The 25,065-nt window shown below is 34.2% G+C and overlaps 1 protein-coding gene across 1 annotated transcript in view; it reads left to right on the top strand.

Moving 5' to 3' along the window:
- Positions 1–23,560, top strand: part of LOC132558750 (synaptojanin-1-like) — a 31,071-nt gene extending 7,511 nt beyond the window's left edge. Inside the window, exons 10-26 of the mRNA XM_060223345.1 lie at positions 405–593; positions 786–888; positions 1,617–1,757; positions 2,699–2,891; positions 4,091–4,102; positions 8,805–8,963; positions 9,167–9,326; positions 10,030–10,108; positions 11,089–11,368; positions 11,682–11,850; positions 12,309–12,320; positions 13,246–13,338; positions 14,568–14,734; positions 15,716–15,854; positions 16,943–17,031; positions 17,711–17,843; positions 18,712–23,560. Coding sequence (XP_060079328.1) covers positions 405–593; positions 786–888; positions 1,617–1,757; positions 2,699–2,891; positions 4,091–4,102; positions 8,805–8,963; positions 9,167–9,326; positions 10,030–10,108; positions 11,089–11,368; positions 11,682–11,850; positions 12,309–12,320; positions 13,246–13,338; positions 14,568–14,734; positions 15,716–15,854; positions 16,943–17,031; positions 17,711–17,843; positions 18,712–19,715 — 3,122 coding nt within the window. The 3' untranslated portion in view covers positions 19,716–23,560. The remainder of the gene's footprint in view (positions 1–404; positions 594–785; positions 889–1,616; positions 1,758–2,698; positions 2,892–4,090; positions 4,103–8,804; positions 8,964–9,166; positions 9,327–10,029; positions 10,109–11,088; positions 11,369–11,681; positions 11,851–12,308; positions 12,321–13,245; positions 13,339–14,567; positions 14,735–15,715; positions 15,855–16,942; positions 17,032–17,710; positions 17,844–18,711) is intronic.
- The last annotated feature ends 1,505 nt before the right edge of the window (positions 23,561–25,065 follow it).

The following is a 25,065-nucleotide window of genomic DNA, read 5'->3' as shown; positions in this document are numbered from 1 at the left end:
TATCATCTCGAGAAACTCTCTACAGATCAGGTTCAAACAGTAACAACAAATTCTACTTCTTATCATAGGTTGTCTTTGGTCAGAATTAAAGGGTCAATGGTCACATTTGACAACTTTTGCGAAAGTATTAAACAATGATACTTAAATATATGGAAGCAGGGGCATTTATACAGGGCTCTCGATCTGCCAGATTTGGGGCCGATATTTTGCACAATTCCCAATGCAATATAGTATCTTTTTTCCCAATTTAGACCCCAAGTTTTTCCAATTCTAAGGAAAACGCTGCTATTTTTCCCATTTCTAAGGGCCTGGGGCCCCAGTCCCAAAATGGGGTGTGAGAGCCCTGTTATATCATACAGAATTGATCCAAAAATGATGATTTGATAATTTTTTTGTTTTTTCAGGTCCTTCTATGGTTTTACAGTCTATGATAAATCGTCACAAGGACTTCACCTTTGTTAGCCCTCTTAGAATATTTATAGGGACCTGGAACGTAAATGGAGGCAAACATTTCCGCAGCATCGCCTTCAAACATCAGTCGATATCCGATTGGCTTCTTGATGCTCCCAAGATTGCTGCTGAGAACCACCCAGGTACAGTTAAACCTGTCTAATATGAACACTAGGCTGCAAAGACCATTAGTGTATTTGTATTTCTTAAAGAAAAAGGAAACATTGATTTTTTTTTACAAAGATTTCTGAAAAAAAAACATTTTTTTTTATATATGTATAAAAATCTGACAAGGATATAAGAATGACTTTTTGTAATGTTTTTTTTACAACCAGAACTCCTGGCAGAAGGAACAGACTTAAGTAAACCTGTGGATATATTTGCAATTGGCTTTGAAGAAATGGTGGATCTTAATGCAAGTAATATAATGAAAGTGAGGTAAGTGTGACGGTTACCTCTCCAAGGTAATCCCTGTATGATACAAGTCACAGACAAAACCTTTATATCCCCCCTTAATGTTACAGTGTGATGAATTTAGTCAGATCTCTGTGTCTTTAATGTCAGCTTTAGGTAATATTAAAATTCCATGTAGATGTAGATATATATGATAAAAGAAAATTGGCAAAGTATAAAGAGTTAATGAGATGAAAACATGTTCTGAACACGATAAACTATCTCTGAAGTGTTGAGGTTATTTTATTGTTTTTTTCTTTGATATACTTCAACTATTTTGAGGGTTTATCGAAAGGTTTTTAGTAAAATGGACAAGTTTTTTTCAAAAGTTATGAGATCAACGAAAAGTAAAACCCATATAGGTATCATTTACAATAATTTTTAGGGCTTGATAGACATGCACTGTAAAATAATGATTTTTCATGAGGTTTTCTTTTTGTTGAATTCATGGTTACTTCTAATCCACAAATTTATGTTCACAAAAAGATAAACTGATGAAAATTGACATTGTTGTGTGGTACTAGTGGATTTCTTGAGCAAGATGTATCTGACGAAATCAAGTGCCATCCAGAAATGCACATTGTTTAAAAACCACAAAATTTGATCCCTATTAAAATTCAAGGATTTTACAGCATATATTTTATCTTTACAAATGTTTACACAATCAGGGAAAAAAGACAAGTCTTTAGAGGAAATCATTTTTTCTGTTGCAGCACAACTAATGCCAGAGAATGGCAGAAAGAATTACAGAAGGTCATCTCTCGGGACAATAAATATGTCATACTGACCAGTGTCCAGTTGGTGGGTGTGGTACTCTATGTCTTCATAAGACCACACCTCGCACCTTGTATCAGGTATGTTGTATTGACCAGTGTCCAGTTACTGGGTGTGATGCTGATGTCTTTTTAGGCCACACCCCACACCCTATTTGTGTTGACTAGTTTCCAGATAGTGGCAGGGGAGGGGTGTGTGTTAAAATCCTAATTTTCATCATATGTTTGATTATTTTTGCAATGATTTTGAATACATATTTTTTCCATGACATTCTTAATGTCATTTTGACTCTTCGTTTGTAATCTACATTATGACGTCATGATGTATTCTGCTGGTGTATGACATCATTTCATTATATACTTATATATTCACTAACACAGCAATCATACAATTATCAACAATACTAATTCATGTATGGATTTGTAGTCTTTGTTATCTGTATCTACACACTCAATGGGAAACTATATACAACAAAGGTCTATGCTGAAGAGTATTTTCCTGGTGCATCAGGCCTTAGGCAGGGCAAGAGAGTTCTAGCTACAATTATATTAGAATACACAGCAATAAGCAAGTGTTGTAACCATTGAATGGTATTGCTAAAGTGTAACTTGAGTTGGTTGTGTATAACTAGCTTATTAACTGCCAATGGATTAAAATTATTACAAGTGACGTAAATACACTGATGTGTCTTGCTTTTAAAATGATGTATTTGGAAAGTTATGTACATATATATAAATGTATATGTGGAGCAGCTTTTAGTTTGCATGCCTGGGCATAATGGATGCCAGCTGAATAAAGGCAAATTCAACCTGAAGCAGTAATCTGCTTCATTGAATGTGCCATTATCCTTTTGGCATTCATATGCTGATTAATGCCAACTGAAAGCATGTAATATAGTGTTCATATTCTAAAGCAGATGTTAAACCAGTTGAAAAATGAAATAAATATGAAATAGATGTAACCCAGTATTGCCCAAATTATAATGAAGACTTTTGTAAAATTTGTCGTTTTTTATATTCAGAGATGTGGCTGTTGACCAGGTAAAGACCGGTTTAGGGGGAGCAGCCGGTAACAAAGGGGGTGTGGCCATTCGCTTCCTCTACAACAGCACCTCCATGTGCTTTATGTGTGCTCATCTGGCGGCAGGTCAGTCACAGGTCAACGATCGTAACAGCGACTTCCATGAAATTGCTAGGAAAGCTGCATTTCCTATGGTAAGATGTGTTTCATGATACAAATGGTTCCCATTTGTATAAGATCATAAAAAAATTAGTTTAAATGAAATGCTCTAAAAAAACTCTTTGCACATTCAATATTAACATCTACAAAAACTTTATTCCCTCTACATTTACTTCAATAAAAAAGGGAATTTCTCATTTGTTACTTCAAATTCTAAATCTCTGAAACTTATTTATTGTCTTTGAGAAGTTTCAATAATCACCCTCATATTAGAAGCATTTTAACATCCTTATCTGCTGGCACTCTAGAATTGACAATAGCTGTTGCTTCTGTAATACATTCGTAAAACATGACTCAATATGTATTTGCTATCATTAGTCTTATAATATGACAAGTTAGTCAATAAAAAGTTGTAAATTGACAAAATAATATACACTTCACTTTAAAAAATCTTGTTCTTCTCATGTGTTCAGGGTTGATTAAAAAAAAAGTTTCTTCATTTTCTTTTACAGAAATTATATCAAGTGATTGCTAATAAAAACCCGCTTATGACATTCTATTTTCCAGATAAAAATATTATAATAAGCCGTAAACTATAATAACTGAACATGCTTTTTAGGTCTGGAAAACTGCAAATTAGACTACCATAATAGTTAATCTTATTACTTTCCTGTAACAGGTGGGGGTGAGGGGGCTACCTTGGCCAATAATCAACAGATAATTAGTGTTACAAGGAACAGTAAAGGTTTCGACACAGACACATTCCAGGGTTACAAAAAATAAATTATGGACAGACAAGATATTATAATAACCAATATCTGACATTGACTTCATCATAATAAACATTTTTCTTTACTTGATTTGTATAAAGAAAATTTGGTACAAGGCAAAAATATCATTAACAGCGGGAGATCAAAATACACCATATCATAATGATTGGGATCCACTGTAAAAAGTCCCCTGATGTAAGACTTCTTAAAGCACAATACATTCGAGTCTGATATCTTCATTACTTTGTAAAACATTTGAAAAAACTTTTCATCACTTTTTGAAATATTCATTTACTTTTTATTCAATTGTTTTGTATTCATAGAATTCATGATTAACTGATCATGAATATTTATTAACTCATGAATATGTATTAACTTATGAATATTTATCAAGTCATGAATATGGATAACACTTCTTGAATATGAAAGACATTCTTTAACAAGTGACTTTTCTTCCACACCAGGAGCAGTGCATGGTATGGTTTTTACCTCTAAGCACGTTTCCTTAGCATCAAGCATCTTGATGAGTCAGACAATAGAATCAGTGTTGTTGACATGCTTGTATACGTAATTGAAAATGTCCTAATTTAAGCTTGCTGCCCCGATCTAACAAGACCTTTGTATTACATTATGTAGATACAGTTTGAATATTTTATTCCAGAAAACTTATATTTTTGATAGTTTTTTTATTATGTATCCCTTTTTTGTGTTATTGAATGTATTTTGTATACTGTAAACAATCATGTTGCTTTCTTTTATCTTTTATTCTTGTAATTCTCCCTATTTAGGATAGTGGTTATACTGTATTGATGAAATTAAACACTAAATACCAGCAAATGATTTCGATAAAGAAATACCAGGTATTTTAGTTATATGTATTTCAGTTCAGTGGATAGAAACAAATTAGTATATATCAGTGATTTCAATGGGCTCATATTTCAATCACTTATGTAAAATTATTTCACTGTGGATTTATGTGAATGAGTTCATTAATTAAATATTCGTAAATAGGCCAAAATAAAAATACATTGTAGTATTTGGTTCTCCAACTTGTACCATTGGTCTTGGCTAATACTTATATGCAGAAGGGCATTACCCTGTATCCATGGCTGCAAATCAAGATCAATGTAATTCATTGAAATTATTGAAAGGTATATACCTTTACTTGAAAAAATATTTGAATGTTGATTGATTTGCATGGTGTTTTTCTATGATGATTTAGCAATGCTACTACAAGAAAACTGTTATTACAGCACAGCATTATCTATCTAAGGCTATTTACAGAAATTTTTAAAGATGCTAAAGACATAGGTAGCCGACATTGAAAAAAGAACAGCATTCACTAGAAACTTGATCTATACATGCACAAGTCTATTTTTACAAATTGGGAAAACCCTCCACAAAAAGTGTTGATTTACTATGTGTTGACTATGGCCTGTATAAAACACAGTTTTCTAGAACGATGTATACTTGTAACGTTTATTGATTTGTGTTCCTCTTTTGGTAATTATAAAATTTTGTTGAAACAATTTTTGTCTTAAAGAATAAAAATGATTTCTTAGTTATTGAAATCACTGTTTTTTAGAGAGATAGAAAAAATATGAAAATATTTACAGCACAAACGGTATAAGCAAGTTCTTTATGATAATAAGAAAATGGTGTAAAATCAATAAAATGAGTCAGATTCCTAAATTTTGATGTTTTATGTAGGTGCACGTGGTCATAAAATTGAAAAAAGTCTTGCAAGTATTCCTGCCCTGATTTAGGTTACATTATCTCTGATCCTTTGAAGGAATGTTTTTCTTGAAGGTCCCATTGTTGTCTCTCATCTGTCATATATACATATATATTGTTGTTATTTTACCATTTTTATGTACATGTACTCTTTCATTTGACAGTTAGCCCATGTCCTCTCAAATCTGTCTATTCAATTGAACTACAAATCAGTACTATTTCATTATCCTTCAGTTAACAACCATCCCCCACCCCCACCCCCACTCCCCTCCCCTCCCCAAGTATTGTTGGTTAGTAAATTGTATTTGTATTTTTTGCCCTTTTTGGTTTTCTTTATATTTCAGATACATATGGTGGCACATGTTACATTATAACTTGTCCATTTAATTTAAACCATCCCATCATATCAAGTTTGGCATTTAATTTGAATTGGCAGTTGTTCATTTTCCTAATCCTCAAATTCTTTGGTCAGTAAATTCTCTACTTAAAGTTGTAAGCATTTAGCTTAAATTTTTAAGATTTGATTCTGTCCCAGATTTGCTGATTGAGGATTTCCCTATTTACTAAAGACGGTGCCTTCAATAATACCTTGGATGGGTACATGTTTTAAGGTTTTAGGGCTTCAAGGTCAAGGACATTTAGTACTCTTACTACCCGTATTTGCAGATGATCATCAACTAACATGCATGAGAGTGTGGGCATCAGTGTTTTTCTGTCATATTTTAGTTTTCATTATTTCAAGTTGTACCATTTTCTGCAAAAATATTTGGTATTCAGGATTTTTAACACTGCCATTTATAAAGTCTTTGGAAGAAATTGAATGCTTGGCCAACTACATAAAGCATCTGTTAAAATTTGAGTAACTGTTGTATATATCAGGTTTGTATTAAAATATATATTTATGCTATATTTTTCATGAAATTCAGTCTGGTAACCAGATAGCAAAGGTAAAACATTTCAAATTATTTTGGTAAATGTTGATTTTATATCACAATAACCAATACATGAAATGGCTTCCCCTTTCCTACCCATCTCTTTCCACCAGCATTTACCGTATTTAGTTAGAGTTTGCATAAAGTTCAATCATTTATATGATAAATATGGAACTGATATTACTGGGCGTTGTAAATGTAGATTTTTGTGAATGAATTCAAATTTTTGTGATTATTCCAAAAGCTTGAAGTAAATTGTTATTTCGTTCAATTTAAGATAACAATATCCTTTAAAATAACTGAATGTTGTTCTGCATTTTGGTAGATTCTGTGAAGCACTTCATCATTTTAAATTCCAAACATTCCTCATCCTACACCTACCAATCTCCATAAGGTGTTGTCTCTATACCAGCCATTCTCCGTAAGGCCTTGGTGCATACACCTACCAATCTCAAAAAGGCCTTATCAATATACCTGCTAGTCTCCGTATGGCCTCATCCATACACCTGCCAATCTCCGCAAGGCCACGTCCATACACCTGCCAATCTCCGTAAGGCTACGTCCATACACCTGCCAATCTCCGTAAGGCCACTTCCATACACCTGCCAATCTCCGTAAGGCCACGTCCATACACCTGCCAGTCTCTGTATGGCCTCATCCATACACCTGCCAGTCTCCGTAAGGCCAAGTCCATACACCTGCCAGTCTCTATAAGGCCACGTCCATACACCTGCCAATCTCCATATGGCCTCATCCATACCTGCCAGTCTCTATAAGGCCATGTCCATATACCTGCCAATCTCTATAAGGCCAAGTCCATACACCTGCCAGTCTCTATAAGGCCATGTCCATATACCTGCCAATCTCTATAAGGCCAAGTCCATACACCTGCCAGTCTCCGTAAGGCCAAGTCCATACACCTGCCAGTCTCTATAAGGCCAAGTCCATACACCTGCCAGTCTCTATAAGGCCATGTCCATATACCTGCCAATCTCTGTATGGCTTCATCCATACATTTCTGTAAAGCTCTGTCCACAAACCTGCAATTTACCACAAGACCAGGTGACTTGTGAAAACATTCCATATTGATGCCATTTATCAGCTTGCCTTTCTGTCATTTGTGTAGAAATTCTATTTGATAATAAATTGATAAGAAGTGTTTAGACCCACATGAGATTTTATCAACATTATATAAAAGATACATCATTATTTGAAATTGATGAAATGTTTGAAGCCAAGACATAAATGGTGCTTGCTTCAGAAATTTGGTTATGGTTGTTAATGCATGTTTTTGACATATTTTCTGAGTCAGACATCAGAAATAATTGTTCTAATACTAACTAACATCTGTATTAGTTGTAACAGAACAATTGCATGTAGATTTCTATAAGAATTATTGTTAAATAATAAAAATCTCACCAAACCTTGTTTTCCTTGGTTAAGTTTAAAGATGGTTTTGCAATAAAGTGTAATTCTGATTCTATAGATATTGTAAAAGTATACAATCAAACCTGTCTATTTAAACCACTCTGAGGAGCAGAGAAAAATGGTCTTTATAGACAGGTAGATATTATATAGAGGTTCAGTTAATTGTATTACTTTGGAACCTAAATCAACAGCTTGTATGGACTGGTATTTCTTATATACAGGTGGCCTTAAAGCAGGTTTGACTGTATTTCTGTATTTAGTTCATATATCATGTTTGTAATGAATTATCATTATCAGAATCCCTTATTGTGAATGTATAGTATTGTTTTATCTCTCATCATGTGGGATTCAGTGGTCAATTAGACTGTCAGAATACACAGGTTTTTTGGACATTATTTTCATAAGAAATGGAAAACAAATCAAATAAAAGAAGTTGTTATATGCAACTAGGTCAGATTAGGCAGGCTCTTGAAGTAATCAGTAATCAGATTAAAGAGGTTGTTAAATTGACAAGTGGTCAGATTATGCAGGCTTTTGAATTGACAAGATGTCAGATAATAGGCAGGCTCTTGAAGTAATCAGTAATCAGATTAAAGAGGTTGTTAAATTGACAAGTGGTCAGATTATGCAGGCTTTTGAATTGACAAGAGGTCAGATTAGGCAGGCTTTTGAATTGATAAGGGGTTAGATTAGATGTATTGTTGGATTGATCAGAGGTCCTATTACACAGGTTGTAAAAAAGATCAGAGGTCCAATTACACAGGTTGTAAAAAAGATCAGAGTTTAGATTAGACAGGTTCTTGAATAGATCAGAAGTCAGATTAGAGGGGTTGTTGAAAAGACCAGGGGCCAGATTAGACATATTATTGAATAAATCAGGGGTCAGATTAGAGGGGTTGTTGAATAGACCTTGGGTCAGATTAGACAAGTTTTGAAAAGCCAAGGGACCAGATTAGACATATTATTGAATAAATCAGGGGTCAGTTTAGACAGGTTATTTAATTGTTCTGAGGTCAGATTAGACAGTTTTTGAAGATTTCTGGGACAAATTAATGACAATGTTTTGTATTTGTGACCATTGCAGGGAAAGACAATTTCATCACATGACTATCTATTCTGGTGTGGAGATTTTAACTACAGGATAGATCTGGCTAATGAGGAAGTGAAAAAACTTGTTGAGGATCATAACTGGGGTGCCCTCATGGAGTTTGACCAACTTAACATTCAGAGGAAGGAAGGAAAGGTAAGAAAGGGATACATGAGGCATCCCGAGGAAGTTTGACTCCGAGGAATCAGAATGATGTGTTGTAAAATATCTTGCAAATTGAATGAAAAGAAATTAACATAAGGTGACTAGAAGGCCTCGTTTGACTTTGATATGTGTATGTATACTATAGTAAGTGGTTGATCATACACGAGAAATTCTATGTACTGTTTCTGTTACAGGCATTTGCAGGATTTCAGGAAGGAAGAACAGATTTTGCACCAACATATAAGTACGATCTGTTCTGTGATGATTATGATACTAGTGAAAAACACAGGACACCTGCATGGACTGACCGTGTCTTGTGGCGTCGGAAACCCCTTATAAGGCATAATGCCCAGTGTAAGTTATAAGTTTCACAAACCCCACATACCAAACAACCTCCAGTGTAAGTTAAGTTGTCGTAAATCCCTCAGTCCAAACAACCGCCAGTGTAAGTTAAGTTGTTGTAAACCCCTCAGTCCAAACAACCACCAGTGTAAGTTAAGTTGTTGTAAACCCCTCAGTCCAAACAATCGCCAGTGTAAGTTAAGTTGTCGTAAACCCCTCAGTCCAAACAACCACCAGTGTAAGTTAAGTTGTCGTAAACCCCTCAGTCCAAACAATCGCCAGTGTAAGTTAAGTTGTCGTAAACCCCTCAGTCCAAACAACCACCAGTGTAAGTTAAGTTGTCGTAAACCCCTCATACCAAACAACCTCCAGTGTAAGTTAAGTTGTTGTAAAGCCCTCAGTCCAAACAACTGCCAGTGTAAGTTAATTTGTCGTAAACTGAGAAATGGGCATTGAAAGTACATAATTATTGTTAATTTTGAGGATTGTTTGAACTCCTTTCAAAATTTCCAGTTGATTTGATTTGTGTATAGTGTCAGGATTCAAAGTATTTTGCTGGTTCAAACATTTTTTTGTGAAAAAGTCTTGTTTTATTTTTTGGAAATTTATTTATCCTAGCTGTTTTAAAGTGCAAATGATCAATACAAAGCATGAGTAATAGTTTCACTAAACACTTATAAATCTGTCTTAAATGTAATCATTGTTTCGTTGACAGTATTGGAACCAGAAGAGAAGTGGGATCAAGGGAGGTTACTCTTGTACGACAGAGCAGAACTACGCACTTCAGATCACAGGTGAGTTGCTTTTTCTGTCTTATGTATTGTAAAATCATTAATTTTCATGAGAGATTAATTTTCATGGATTTTTGTTACTACTCTTGATCCACATATTCATGTGTCCATGAACTCTTTTAAAAGACATTAAAAAGATACTAACATAATCAAAAATTCAGTTCAAAACTAGGACAAAATGTGAACAAAGGAAAGATTTACACAGAAACTCCTTAAAAAGGGTTTTATTAGGTCACCTGACCATAGGTCATAATGAACTGATTTTAATGAAGCTTTGTACTCAGCCTAATATCAATATCAGTTGGGATCAATGCAGCAGTAATAAACATAATTATGGCCCTTTGCAGTTTTCTTACCTTAGGCCTTGTGATAATGATAAATTGAGTAATTATAAACCAATTTGGATGAAACTTGGTACGCAGACATGTCAGTAAGATTTGGGATGTTTTTAACAAAGGCACTGACACATTCATAATTAAAAGAGTTATGGCCCTTAACATTTTTTAAACTTTTGGACCTTGTGAACAGGATAACTTCAGTAAATAGCAGCAAATTTTGATGAAACTTTGTAAGCAGCTTTGAATCAATAAGATCTTAGAGAAGTTGAAGCACGGGGCTGATTTAATGCAACTTACAGAACTATAGCTCTTTGTTATTTAAGTTCAGATTAATCAGGTGACTGTTAAGGCCCATGAATCTCTCTTTTTGTTGAATATTTGATAACTCCTTATCCACAAATTCACATGTCCATAAAAATGGTGGTTGCAAATGGACATAGATATGTGCTAGCAGAATTTGTGAGCAAGATTTATTTGTTAAATGTGCACAAAATCATATTTGTCTTTGTAAAACCAAAAATTTTAGCCCAATGAAAATCAATGATTTTACACTCAGTAGGGGTATTTCATGCTTATACATGTATTCTTATGTTGGTCAAGATTGCATTTGAGTTGCTGCAAATAAAGTACTTTTACCTTCCTCAGACCTGTATTAGCACTGTTGGATGTAGATGTCCTGGAGGTCAAAGAAGAGAAGAAATCTGAGGTGTTCCGAGAGGTCATAAGTCAACAGGGCCCCTCTGACGGCACAATTATTGTATCTACGGCAGATGGAGAGTTTGACGATGACATGGTAGACACAGTTGTAGAGACGTTTACTGAACTAGGAGACATAATTCTGGTGCGGTTTGTGGAAGAAGACATGTGGCTCATCTTCAGATATGGACAGAGTGCCCTGGCAGCACTGCAGTATAACCAGCAACAGGTATCTCTAAATTATAACTTACACCAGGTGCTTCTGAAAATGAAATTTCAAATTTTTGCATAGAGTCAGTCAGTGTTATGGAGTGATTAGTCAGCAAAATATTCCCACTTACCGACTGTCTAATTGAATCTCTGCTTTTTTTTTTAAAGAAAAAATTACATTGAAATTTGTTTTTTTTTTCTAAATTACCCAAAGTCAACAAACCTTACTGATGTCCCTTAAAATAGAAATTCTTACATGTACATACATATCCTACCATCCCTCCCTGGAAACTTGTCCTATACTTGTGTTTTACATTGTACTTGTATTTCAGATCGGTGGAAAGCAAATTTCTGTGAGACTAAAGACAGTAAACTGGCAGTCCCAAATCGAACAGGAAATGGCACTGTGTGCATCAAACAGTGGCGCCCTCTTTAATACCACCACAAACAGTCTCCTTGGTGAAGACTTTAATATTCCAGGGATGGACTTCGAATCAGAAGGTTGGTTTCATTAATTTTTTTTCAGTTTTACTATAACCTGGGTATTTTGATTTTAGGATATTAAAACTATGAATGACAGATTAAACTCTGATGCATCAAAATTTGTTTTAAAATGAAAAAAAATGTAAGGGGATACAACATTAAACACATGTTGATTAAAGTAAGAATTGTTGACAGAACAAATATAGGAAGTTATTGAAATGTTGAAATCCAGTTGTGAAAATTTTACTTGAGAAATGCAATGATTTTCATTAAAATTTTCACACAGCTGTATATGTTGTATTCAATGTGCGGCAAAACCATGAGAGAAATGATGGAAGACATTTGGTATCAGGAATAGATATTCTTGGAATAGAAATATTATTTTGTATTGGAATGGATATTCTTGAAACAAAATATCGTTTTGCGGGTCGTGTTGTAACATTTCAGCTGTAAATTTTTTTGTTCTTTTTTGTTAGGTCTTCAGTTTGGTAATGTCGTTAATCTTTCAAGCTTACTCTCAATAAAATAACACAAATCAGTCCAAAGGGACTGACCACTGTTCTAGAGCCTTGTGATTTTGACCATGTATTATTCAAACTCTGTTTGCACCTTTGACTCTCTGTCTGCCATCTTTCATGTGTTAGATAAATATCTCCTGATTTCTTTAACTATTCCTTGTGAGGAAGAAACTTTCTCATACACGTCTGACTTCATCATAATAACATTTTCATTCCTTCAGTAATTATTGTGAAGGTTTCTGTTTCACTGATAACAAATGTAGTAATCATTGTGATTGCAGTCTATACTTTTTAACAGGGATTATAAACAGAAGTGTTAAAATGTAATTTTAATATATATACAGTATGTGAATGTCAAATCTTATTGTTATGCTTATTTTTGAAAGTTCAAAAATATGTCAAACATAAAAAAAAAAAAATGTATAGATAGTCTTTATCAGATAGCTGGTGTGTTCCACTATGTAAAATGCTCATGAATATGGTAAGATACATACTAAAACACAGTTGTGACATCATAACTAAATGACATTACGCGAAAATACATTAACGTCTATGGTTCATCTTGAAATTTTGTCTTTAAGGGAAAGGTATTGGATTTTCGAGTTTTTTCTAAAGAATGTTTAGTCACATGGAACAGATAATCTTGAACTCATGTAGTGTCTTGCTAAATGTATAAGACTTGTCAAGAAGTTTGATATGATGCTTCCTCAAAGATTCCTGTAATATAGAATTACTAAATTCATTTGATACATAATATATGGCATGGCTACTCACATAAGATTCTCTATAAAAGAGTTTTGCAACCTTATCTTTCAATAGTATTTAGATGAAATGTAACTTTCCTGTATTCTGTATAATTGTATCCTGTATTTCCTGCCTTTTTGTGCATGAACAGACGAAGACGATGAAGAGGATACCACAAAGGAAGCAGCTCTAGCTGTGCCAATCCTACCCACTCTATCAGGAGCTAACTCCCCGACAGGCTCTGGTAATGTCCTGATCCTACCCACTCTGTCAGGAGCTAACTCCCCGACAGGCTCTGGTAATGTCCTGATCCTACCCACTCTATCAGGAGCTAACTCCCCGACAGGCTCTGGTAATGTCCTGATCCTACCCACTCTATTAGGAGCTAACTCCCCGACAGGCTCTGGTAATGTCCTGATCCTACCCACTCTGTCAGGAGCTAACTCCCCGACAGGCTCTGGTAATGTCCTAATCCTACCCACTCTATCAGGAGCTAACTCCCCGATAGGCTCTGGTAATGTCCTGATCTTGCCAACTCTTGTCAGGAGCTAACCCCCTGACAGCTTCTGGTAATGTCCTGATACTACCCACTCTGACAGGAGCTAACTCCCTGACAGCTTCTGGTAATGTCCTGATCCTACCCACTCTATCAGGAGCTAACTCCCCGACAGGCTCTGGTAATGTCCTGATACTACCCACTCTGACAGGAGCTAACTCCCTGACAGCTTCTGGTAATGTCCTGATCCTACCCACTCTATCAGGAGCTAACTGCCCGACAGGCTCTGGTAATGTCCTGATCCTACCCACTCTATCAGGAGCTAACTCCCCGACAGGTTCTGGTAATGTCCTGATCCTACCCACTCTATCAGGAGCTAACTCCCCGGCAGGCTCTGGTAATGTCCTGATCCTACCCACTCTGTCAGGAGCTAACTCCCCGACAGGTTCTGGTAATGTCCTGATCCTACCCACTCTATCAGGTGCTAACTCCCCGACAGGCTCTGGTAATGTCCTGATCCTACCCACTCTATCAGGAGCTAACTCCCCGATAGATGTTCTAACTGTGAAGCTGGTTTAGTTTAAAACTTCTAAATACACAGTTATGATATGTAATATTACAACTGCTTTGTGATCAAGTTTCTATGTGATATAAAAATAATGTTTTAAAACTCTGTGAATATATGATTTCAATTTGATTTTAATTTCAGTATATTTTGAAATAAATCATATTTAAATTTCATATAATTTTTCTTTCATTAAAAAAAACCACCCAGTTTAGATTTAATGTGATTTTTAGTTGATTTTAAAAAGTCACTAGATGAAAATTTAATATTGATTTCAGTTAATTTCAAACTACACCAGAGTTAGGCATTTTGTTGCAATAAAGCTGTGAATAAGAGTTAAAAACACTAACATCTTTCCATTCTGCTTTTAGATTAAAAGTCTTTATAAACTGATTTTTTTTATTATCAATAGGCAGAAACAGTCCTGCCCTATCAGATGATGGCTTGCTGGATGCACCAACACGCCCTCCTGCCCCAGAGAGGCCAAAGCCGATGGGAGTGCCTACACGTTCCACAGAACCAAGCAACCTTATAGTACCAGAAACTGAAATCAAAGTCCGAGAGTCACGTTCGCCTGACGTAAATATATATTCCTTATTGATTTCCCATCTGTCAGTCTGAAAAGCAATAGAAAAAATCTAAGCAGGTGTTTATAATCACCATTTTGAGGCTTTAGAGGAGACAAAGAAGGAGGGGAGAGTGTGAATTCCCTTTTCTGACCATCTGTTCATATTCTGCTTAATAACATGACTTTATCATAAAGTATGGCAATGTTATGCAGGTTCTGTGCAGTCCAAAATCCTGTCAGGCATCTCATATAACAATCCTGTGACTTGTGCTATGATTGTTTTGCCTACCTGTGACTTGTGCTATGATTGTTTTGCCTACCTGTGACTTGTGCTATGATTGTTTTGCCTACCAGAAGTGCAGATTGTTGTCATATGATCAAACAATCATTCATCTATTTCAGATAAATACAAGGATTTATCAATCATCAAAGTTGATATTTTCTTCAGCTGCTGACTTTAAGGAAACATCACCTTCTAAGATTAATCAATTTTTTATGCATCTGAAAACAGGTCAATAATAAATAACATTGTCAGGTGTATGTACCAAAGCAATCCTCCTACATTATGTCATGATACATCCCTTATACATGTCCCAAAACTCTTATTTAATTTGTATTTCAATGGGTCTGGCCATCCATTATTCTGTCGGTCATAATTTTGTCTGGAGCATAACACAAAAACTATAAGTGGTATCAACATAAATTTTCATAGGTAGATAGATCTCAACAAGGAGAAGTGCAGTGCACCAGAACCATTACTCTTTTGCATAATTTAGGAGTTAGTGCCCTTTGTTATTTTTTCATACTTAAATCTTGTCTGGAGCAGTACACTATAACTATAAGAAGTAGTAAGATGAAACTTTATAGGTAGACAGATCGCAATGAGTTGGAGGGCATTGCACAAAAATCCCTTTTGTTATTTTTCATTCTTAAATTTTGTCCAAATTGGGGAGCATAACCCGTCTCTGATGGCCCTTGGTTTTTATTTTCAGACGAAAAGAAAGGTACCACCACAGAGACCGTCTGCCCCACCTACCAAACCTCCACCACCACAGCGACCCGCTGGAGGTTTTCCCAAACCTGGAACAGCTCCTGCATCAGTCACTGTAGTCAACAACCAGACATCCACCAGTAGGAGACATTCTTTATAACTTTACTTCAGATATTCATTGAAGGATACTGTAAACATACCTAATTTAGCACAATGAAATGTTAGGGAATTATCAGTTAATGGTAAATTAGTGCAATAATAATTTAACACATCCATAGTAAATGGTATATTAACAATACACAAAAACTGCAATTAGTGCATTCATATTTCAGTGCAATACTTTCAGCTTGAAAAATGCTAAGATAATCTTACCACTAAAATATGTACATTTACAGTAAGTTACAGGTTACTCACGGCGTTTGTGTCTCACTTTCACAATTCAGATTTATATTGTTATTAATTGATTGTTTGACCAGATGTACCCTGGTTATTTGTTCATAAAATAATGACAGACCTATAAATCTTATTTCACTTTCTGACAAGCTTTAACAAAGTCTTTGGTGGTCAGTAGTAATATTTGAATGTTAGTTTCTCATTAAATGCCCAATTTAAAATGTTAATGAAACAATTTGTCTACAATAAACAAAAGAAGCCCTTCAAAAATATAGCCTCGTAATTAGTAACCTCTCCATATTCGATGATACAGTCAAGATTGTTTTTACAGCGTTGAGACATCGTGTGCTGGTTTGCACACTTACCATATTTAACCAGTGATAAGCCCATGCTTGGTAATAAGCCCATCCATATACTGGTGTCTACTAGCAATATACTTACAACAATATGATTTCATGATCTAGCAATAAGCCCACCAACTGACTTTGTGTCCTTTGTTATAGATGTTGCAACAGATGTTTATTACAATTTTGCCAGTGAAATATACAAATTTATCAAATACCAGACAACAGTGTAAAATGATAGAATACCATGTAAAAAACACTAATATTTCTCAAACCTTTTTGACACTGTTTCATGTTTCATTTAAGTTGGATTGGTTTTTACCTTTTTTCCCTTTAAGTGTTATAAAAAATGTAATGGTTCTTCTCCATTAGATATATCTCTGTATTTTATAAATATTGTCATACTCATGAAATTTACATAGCTCATGGGAGACGTTAGATATCTTCTATATATAGACTTAAATGTAAATGACCAACCTTTTGTTTTACAGACCAGTCACCTAAAAAGTCACATCCAGTACGACAGCCACTAGGGTCACGGACCATCAACCAAATCAAATCGAACAAGAAAGCCACCAAGGTAGACATCTTCATGGTAGATAACAGTAAAACCTGTCATGTGACCTCCGAAGTGAGGCAATAAAAATGGTCACATATGACAGGTGGTCTCCTAATACAGGTTCAAGGAAATAACAAAACCAAACAAAAAACAAATTCAATTCTTTATTTTGATTAATCTTCCCAATATAAATCAGGTTTAAGAAAAACTTGATTATTTGATCATCACACAATTTTTTGACTGAAAATTTTGTGATGATCAAGTGAACCCTCTCTGCTCTGACCGGTGTCTGTCAGATAATACAACAAACTTTTTGAATAATTTCTAATAAAACTAATAATTGATAGATGAACAAATTCGGACAACTTGTCTAATTCAACCTAAAATACCTGTATTTCAGGTATTATGACATTCTTATGTGAACCCAATTCTATAAATAATGTAAATATCATATAAAATCTGACCAACATAGTAAGTACAGAGGATTTTTAGACTTCACAGATTTACCAATGAAGAAGTTTGTTGGCATTTGGTTTTAGGGTTGTTGTCAAGGTCAAAGTCACCATTTCTAGTTTCAGAAAATTGTCAGCATTTTAGTAGATTCATTCCTCATAGAATTTTTATCTAATCTGGTGAAAATGAAATAATGCTTTCTACTTTTGATATGATATTTAATAATTTTTTCTGTTTTAATCCTTAGATATCTCGGATCGGTCTTCCCACCAATGTCCAACATCATACTCATGCTGCTAATGCAGGGGAGGCTGAAGCATTGATAGAACAGCTGATGTCAGGTGGTAATCCTACTCTTCTACCCTCCCCCATCAAACCAGGTAAATTTAAACATTTTTAGAACTTTCTACGAAAACCATCGTTCATTTATTTCAAATCATTAATAGAAAATTTTGTCAAATATAAGCTAAAAACATGTTAAAGCTCCAGTTTTCTTCAAAAACTGTCTTTCATTTTATCTCTAATCATTATTAGAAGGTTTTATAGAATATAAGTCAAAACGTGTTAAATCTTCAGTTTTCTACAAAACCCTTTTCTTCATTTTATCTCAAATCATGAATAGAAAATTTGTGGAATATAAACCCAAAATATGTTAAATCCTCAGTTTTCTACAAAAACTGTCTTTCATTTATTTCAAATCATTAGTAGTAGATTTTGTGGGATATAAGCCAAAAACATGTTAAATCATCAGTAAAGATGAACATTTCTTATTTGAAAATTCCTGTTTCCTTTTTTAATGCTTAGCTATTTCACAGTTTTACCATTGGTCATCATTCTGTCATAGTTTCACCTCTGCTCATTTACTCTTTATCAGAGTATATGTCTGTAAGTTGGTAATTAGTTGTATAATTATTATGTGCAGGTCAGTGTATTATTTGGTTATGATCTGTTTATTTTATTATGGCAATTTTACTTTTAGAATTTAAATCAAAATTTGCATGAAAACTACAGGCTGTAATTGAGAACCTTGCCTTACTCCAATGAGATTTTTTAATTTATCTTAACAAAGTGTACTAAACAAGTAACACTTTAAAAATTCCGAACTTCTTGATTCTATTATTTGATTTTTATTGATTGTATTGCTCCAACTGATCTAATATCAAAATTCCTTGTATGTGTACATATATTTTCCCAAGATAAAACACAAAATGATCTGGACAAACGGTGACAAAATAGTAATAATTACAGGTGGACAGCCACAACCTGCGCCCCCTATACCACGCAGTAGAACAAGTGAAACAGACTTGCACAAGTCTCTGGACCCTACAGGTCCTGCACCATTGGACCCTCCTAAGCCAGTCCCCAGAGCCCGCAGTTCTGGTAATATTGCTGCCAATGACATTCCGAATAGACCACCACGGAAAGGGGACAATCCAATTTCTGAGGCATCAAACGGTCAAGCTGCTCAGCCTCAGACACGGCCTCGTCCTGTCCCTCGTCAGAGTTGTGCTGTAGAGAATGGGGATGTTCCTGTCCCTGGGGAAAGGGCAGCACCAGCACCCATCTTACCAACTCAGCAACAGAATGGGGTTCAGCCCGCTCCACTGGGACAAAATCCCTTCAGCAGTCCGTCTGGCTTCTCCTTACTGGACAAACCATTATCACCAGAAAAACCCATGTCGACGGAGGTAGACCCATTTGATACAAGTAACATTCCTTCACAATTCCGAAACAACAAGGCGCCACTATTACCACAACAACCATACAGTACTCCACCCGTAGAAGATTTCTCACTGCAAAGGGAGACAAACTATTCTACTGACCCATTTCAAACTGATTTCACAGAGGAATCCCCACCATGTCCAGATTTCCAGCCTCCATCTATACCACCCCCGGAGTTGGGGTCTGTGCCCCCTCCCCCACAAGAAGCTCCTCCCCCACCCCCAAGGGAAGACTCTTTTGCTGACAATCCCTTTGACAATAATGTGCAATATGAAGATGCAGACTTTGATGTCCCTCCCCCTTGTAGTTTACCACCAAGCCTTCCTCCTCCCCCTCCTCCTAGACCTGCTGTAGACATAGCACCTCCCACAAGTTTACCCCCTGTCCCCTCTAGACCCCCAGTGATAGCTGAACCAGGAAACTTGCCACCAGTTCCTGCCCGCCCCTCTTTAACCCCAACTGCTCCTCCCCCTAACCATCCCCCTGTACCCAGCAGACCAAATTTACCCCCTGTCCCTCCTCGAGTTTGACTTGGGGTAAAAAATTAGACTAAGAAAAATAATTGGAACTGTCTATTCTCGTTTTCGTCAGTATTTGTAATAGCTGGATTGGATTTACCATGACACCTGTGTTGAAGATTTGTGTTAACTTTTTTTTTGTGATTTTGAAAGAAAGATACCGGTAATATGTTACTAGTACTTATGGAGGCTTCAGAAATTCTACTCTTGCGATTTGCTTCCTGCTTGGGTCTTATCTGTATTGGCTTATTAAGTGAATAGAATTTCCTTATGGCTAGGAACATCTGTAAAATGCCATTTGGTGGACAACAACAGAACATATTCTGGAAGATTGGAAAGTCTTGACTTACGTTTTTTGCCCTTGAACAAGAGGCAATTTTTGTGCAATCTTTGACCAATACTTGTAGAGATTTATCATATTGCAAACTTTATAGTTCATATAAATATATGTTAAAATTTAAGATTTCAAAGAAGTGATCCTGATTCAATAATGTAGAGTTTTATAATTAAAGCATTACATCATGGGTCACTGAGAATCTTTGGAAAATTTTCAGCTCGGGATTTCCTTTCACAATTCATTCATTTAGAAAATAATTTTTGAAGGCCAAAGTGTCCTCAGCCACAATCTTCCAAAATTTTCTATTGTGTATTATTTAATGAGATTCAGACCTCGAGATTTGTACCAATTGTTTATGATTTTGTTTGTAAACATAGCATATATATACAATACGTAATTATTGTAGGAAATAGGTAGAGGCTGTAGTCTATTTCCTGACTAAACAGAACTTGTAATTTATGGTACCCAGTGTGTGTGTAGGGTACAGCTAGTCAATCTATTTCATTGTGTTAAGATTAAATGTATTGCATCAATTTTGGATCCAAATTGGAACATGAAATGACCATCAAATGGTTACACACATATATAAATAGATTTATGTAATGTCTGGGGAAAACTCTACAACACTAGGAATACGATACTGGATGTTTACTGTCAAGATTATCTTTTTAATTTATTTGTCAACAAAATGAAAAAAAATACAGTAATTCATATGTTAGATGAAAAATTCTTTATAAGATTTTTAAGTCTGATGGCAAGAATGCGGTTTACTTTGTTTGTGGTGTCTGTACTTAACTTATTGGCCAGTTATCTGGAAGTGAATGTATGTTTTAAAAACACATTCCAACGCTGTAAGTGTTAAAGTGCTGATATTCTGCTTTTAAGTTCAAATGTTTGTTAATGTGTGTTTTAGTGGCATTGTTTGGTATCAAAATGTTTGTTAATGTGTGTTTTAGTGGCATTGTTTGATATCAAAATGTTTATTTCCTATGCAGTGCAAAAGAATTTGTATCTTTTTTTTTTCTTTTTTTTTTTTTTTTCAATTTTTTGAAGTGTATATGTTCAATTATCATTTTGAGCTCCTTTTTCTTTGTAAACAATAAAGTAAATGACATGTTGCATTGTCGGGGACCAGATTAAAGTTATTACATTGATAATCTATTGTTTGTTTGTATATATGTAAATACAAAAACAATGAAATTCATAACTTGAGATTACATGTTAAAAAAATGTTCATTTCATAAAATTAAACAATGTGAAATTTTGATGTTAACTATTTACCAAATATCACTTGTTTTAAAAATGAATGTATTTGTCAGGAGAGGGCATTTTTTTCTAAACACTGGAGGCATTCATTATACTGTATATGTAACAAGCCTCGGCAGTGAGTAAAAAAATACAATGAACTGTTCCAAAACATGATTTGTTCAAGAAAGACCATAGTTTTATGTTTAGAATTAGTTTTAAACCTTATTGAATCTTTTGTAGCCAAAATTTGGATCATTCAAGCACACCAACTCCAAGTCTCTACAGTGAGTCAGTTATCAGAATATCAGCATCAAATTTCACACTGCTTAATGCTCATGATGTACTTTCTTGCCAGAGAACAAACAATTCACATTATGTGTAACAATATGCGATTACCATTATATCATTGCTTATCTGATTGCCTGATTGACTGAAATTTACAATGAAGTATTTCATATTTATCTTTTTTAAAACTCTTGATCACAAGACAAATCTTCACACATATGTATTTCTACCATTATCATTTTGAACAAAAACACAATTTCATTCGAAATAACTTGATCTACATTTCATGTTTGTTTTTTTATTTCAGTCGAATGTCATATGAATAAATTCTTGGCATAGACTAAATTCCATTTATATGAAACTCAACTTATCTATTTTCTTTCTTCTTGCAAAACAATGCTAGAGAAAAATGTTCTGTCCAAGGTTTTGCCTCAAAACATTCTGCGTGATAGTTAAGATTTGTATCCACCAATAACCCGATGCTTGTTAATAAGCCCATATCTATAGCTATTCAGTAATATTACAAACAAGTTCAATTTGGTTGTCCTGTTTTGAATTGTTGTGGTAGTGACTTCCAGTAATGTCATTCTAATTTAAAACAATTGTGGAATCATCTAACTTTGACAATGCTGTGATTATTATATTTAACAAAAATATTGCCAGAACATTTAAAACATATTTTGTGATCCTATAAAATATTTTGTTTTATTTAGACTTCCAGCTGTGGGTGCATCATGTTTTTTAATATACGCTTTGTCTTGTGTGATGTATGATACCAACTTTAATGTAGTGTACCAGGTATTTGAGTTATTGATTCTCACAGCGATATATATTTATTTTTATTTGAGCTTTCCACATGGAAAAGATTGGGTACTTACATGAGAAATACATTGCTTGCTGGTTAACACTAATTTTAATCTAGATATTTTTTTCTCGACAATCTGACAATTTCTTCTATAGAATTCATGATTCACTCCATTTCATTAATGCTTTTTACAGTATTGTCATATTTTCTACATAATTGAATATTATTTGCTACTTTAGTTTTCAGATAACCTCTCTTTCTTTTTCTACATGATGTAATACAGGTGTTGATATATAAATCTAGTCATTCCCTCTAAATTTTACATTTCTGGTATATTAACATATAGAATATATTTAATTAAGTAAAGTTAAGGCATGATTGAGCAAAACTTCAATATTTAACATAAAAACCTCTTTTTCCAATACATGTACATAGTCCCAGGACCTTTATAACTTACATGAAATTATTATCTTAAAACTTCTTGATTGGTTGATTTACGGGTTTCAGTCTCTACCTGTTGTTGGGCACTGTCTAACCAACAAACATCAGTGTTGAAGTAACCTCTAAATTTCTCAGGCTGCTAATTAAAGTAAAATATTGAATATTTGTAAAAATTATTTTTTCATTTATACTTTGAAGATATTGATTATACTGAAGAAATAAAGGGAAAATATATATTAAAATGCATCTGGATATCTGGTATATATTCCCGAGATGGTTTTTATAATCTAATAAAAATTTTGTCTTTTTGAAATTTAAAATGTTGAATATTTTTTATTAATATTTATTGCAGAAATAATAATATATTACTGGGTAATCTTTATGCATTCTGAAAATCACCTTTTGCTTTCTGTACAAGTAAATTTTTTGCAATATTAGAGTTCTCTGCAGCAAATTTAAATAGAAAATGTTTTCTCATGCAAAAAGAAAAAGAAATAGTTATGAAAAACAATAAAGGTAATGGCTTTGAAGTTGTCGAAGTTTAAATCAAGAATTGTATGTAAGCTATTAATATCTCCATGACATGTAGTTCTGTTCTGTGGAATGATAATGGCACTTGATTTCCTGTTTAAGTAAAATGGTCAATAATTGACTCGTTACAGGTTTGTAGTGTGTCGATTGTCCTGTTGTTTACATAGACTGTACAATAACTTCACCATACAAAGATAAAACTGTTTCAGTTTCAGTATTAAGTGATTTCCAGGCTAGGTGTGGTCGGTAATGACAACTTAGTTCCATTTTATTGATTTACCTGTAAAGTCAACATCCTGTTTATCTGTCTTCGCTGTCAACATTGAACTATGTGGTGCCAAATGTCATTCAATAGATCATTACAGGAGTGTTATATAGATGTTTGTGAATCCATTTCCTCCTTAATCTACTCTCTACATCAAAACACTTTCATTGTACTGTCAAAATGATTTTTTTCCCAAATGGATCATTAAATTCAATATTAATTATTTTTCAAAATGTACCATTTCTCGTCAACTTGCCTTTCTTTTAAAACGCGAAAAAATCTTTCTGCTTTAAGTTTGCAGATTTTCTTTACCTATTTGAAAGGGGCAGGATAAAACTCATCTACCTGTATTTGTTCTGTATCTATGAATAAGACTAGGATATTCTTTTCCTAGATTAGTCATATTTTCAACCAAAGGGATGAAATGAAATGCGACACAATTTGAATGACTAAAATATGTTTCTTTAAATTTGAGTTTTCAATGTCAAGTTTTTCAAAAAAATACTCATTATTCTAATTATGCCAAAGTTCAAGTAATGATTAATTTCTCTCTGTTTTCTCCAGTAATACCCCCTAAACTGGTAATAAGCCTGCTTATATCTGTTTGTTATTTGAGTAGAAATACTAATAACTGTGATCCTGTAATAAGCCCACCCCCTGACTTTGAGTCAGTGGTAAAGTGTTGGCTACCAGTGCTTACTGTAGGTTAGGTACAGTAGCATCTCGAATGTCCCAGTGAAGGGCTGAAATATATGATACTGACACCTGCATTTATATGATATCAACTATTTTTTATGAGGAAATAAAACAAAAACTTTTTTTAAAAAATACAAAAATTACATGCATGGATGATGAATCTCACAATTAAAATTCAATATTCACCCATTCTTGTCTTGACAATGCATATGCTATACTTGGTCAAAGGTGTTTTCTTCCTAAATCTTCCAAATTATGGACGTGATGAAATAAATCTTATACTCCACTCAGTTACAATGTTTGTTTGGAAGTTGGAGTTTTAAATCAATTGTAGTCATCAATAAATATATGGTGCTTTATTAAGTTTTTTCTCAATTTATTTGATTGATGTATGCCATTTTTGTCACTGCTGCATTTTCCTTCCAAGAATTTATCATAAATATAATTAAATAATAGTACATGTGTGTGTATATGTTATAATTTGTTTTTTATTCTGATATGTGTTCTATTATATGAAACTACACTTTAGATAGCAATATTTATTTGCTTTGCAGCAAGAAATAAATTGAAGAACTCAGTCATTTGTCACAAGCTGAATACTATACAGGGATACGTTATCCCACAATATGGTAGATTGTGACCAGTACCTATATATTATACATGTATATATATTATATATATATATAGCTTTTTAGTCGGGGTCAATGTCAGTAAAAAAGTTAACATTTTTTCCTTTGATGGCAAAACACCTTAG

This window comes from Ylistrum balloti, unplaced genomic scaffold, assembly GCF_031769215.1.
Source record: "Ylistrum balloti isolate Yb309-2 unplaced genomic scaffold, AGI_CSIRO_Ybal_v1 Utg370822, whole genome shotgun sequence".
Classification (NCBI taxonomy): domain Eukaryota; kingdom Metazoa; phylum Mollusca; class Bivalvia; order Pectinida; family Pectinidae; genus Ylistrum; species Ylistrum balloti.
This window is presented reverse-complemented; position numbering and strand designations above follow the sequence as displayed.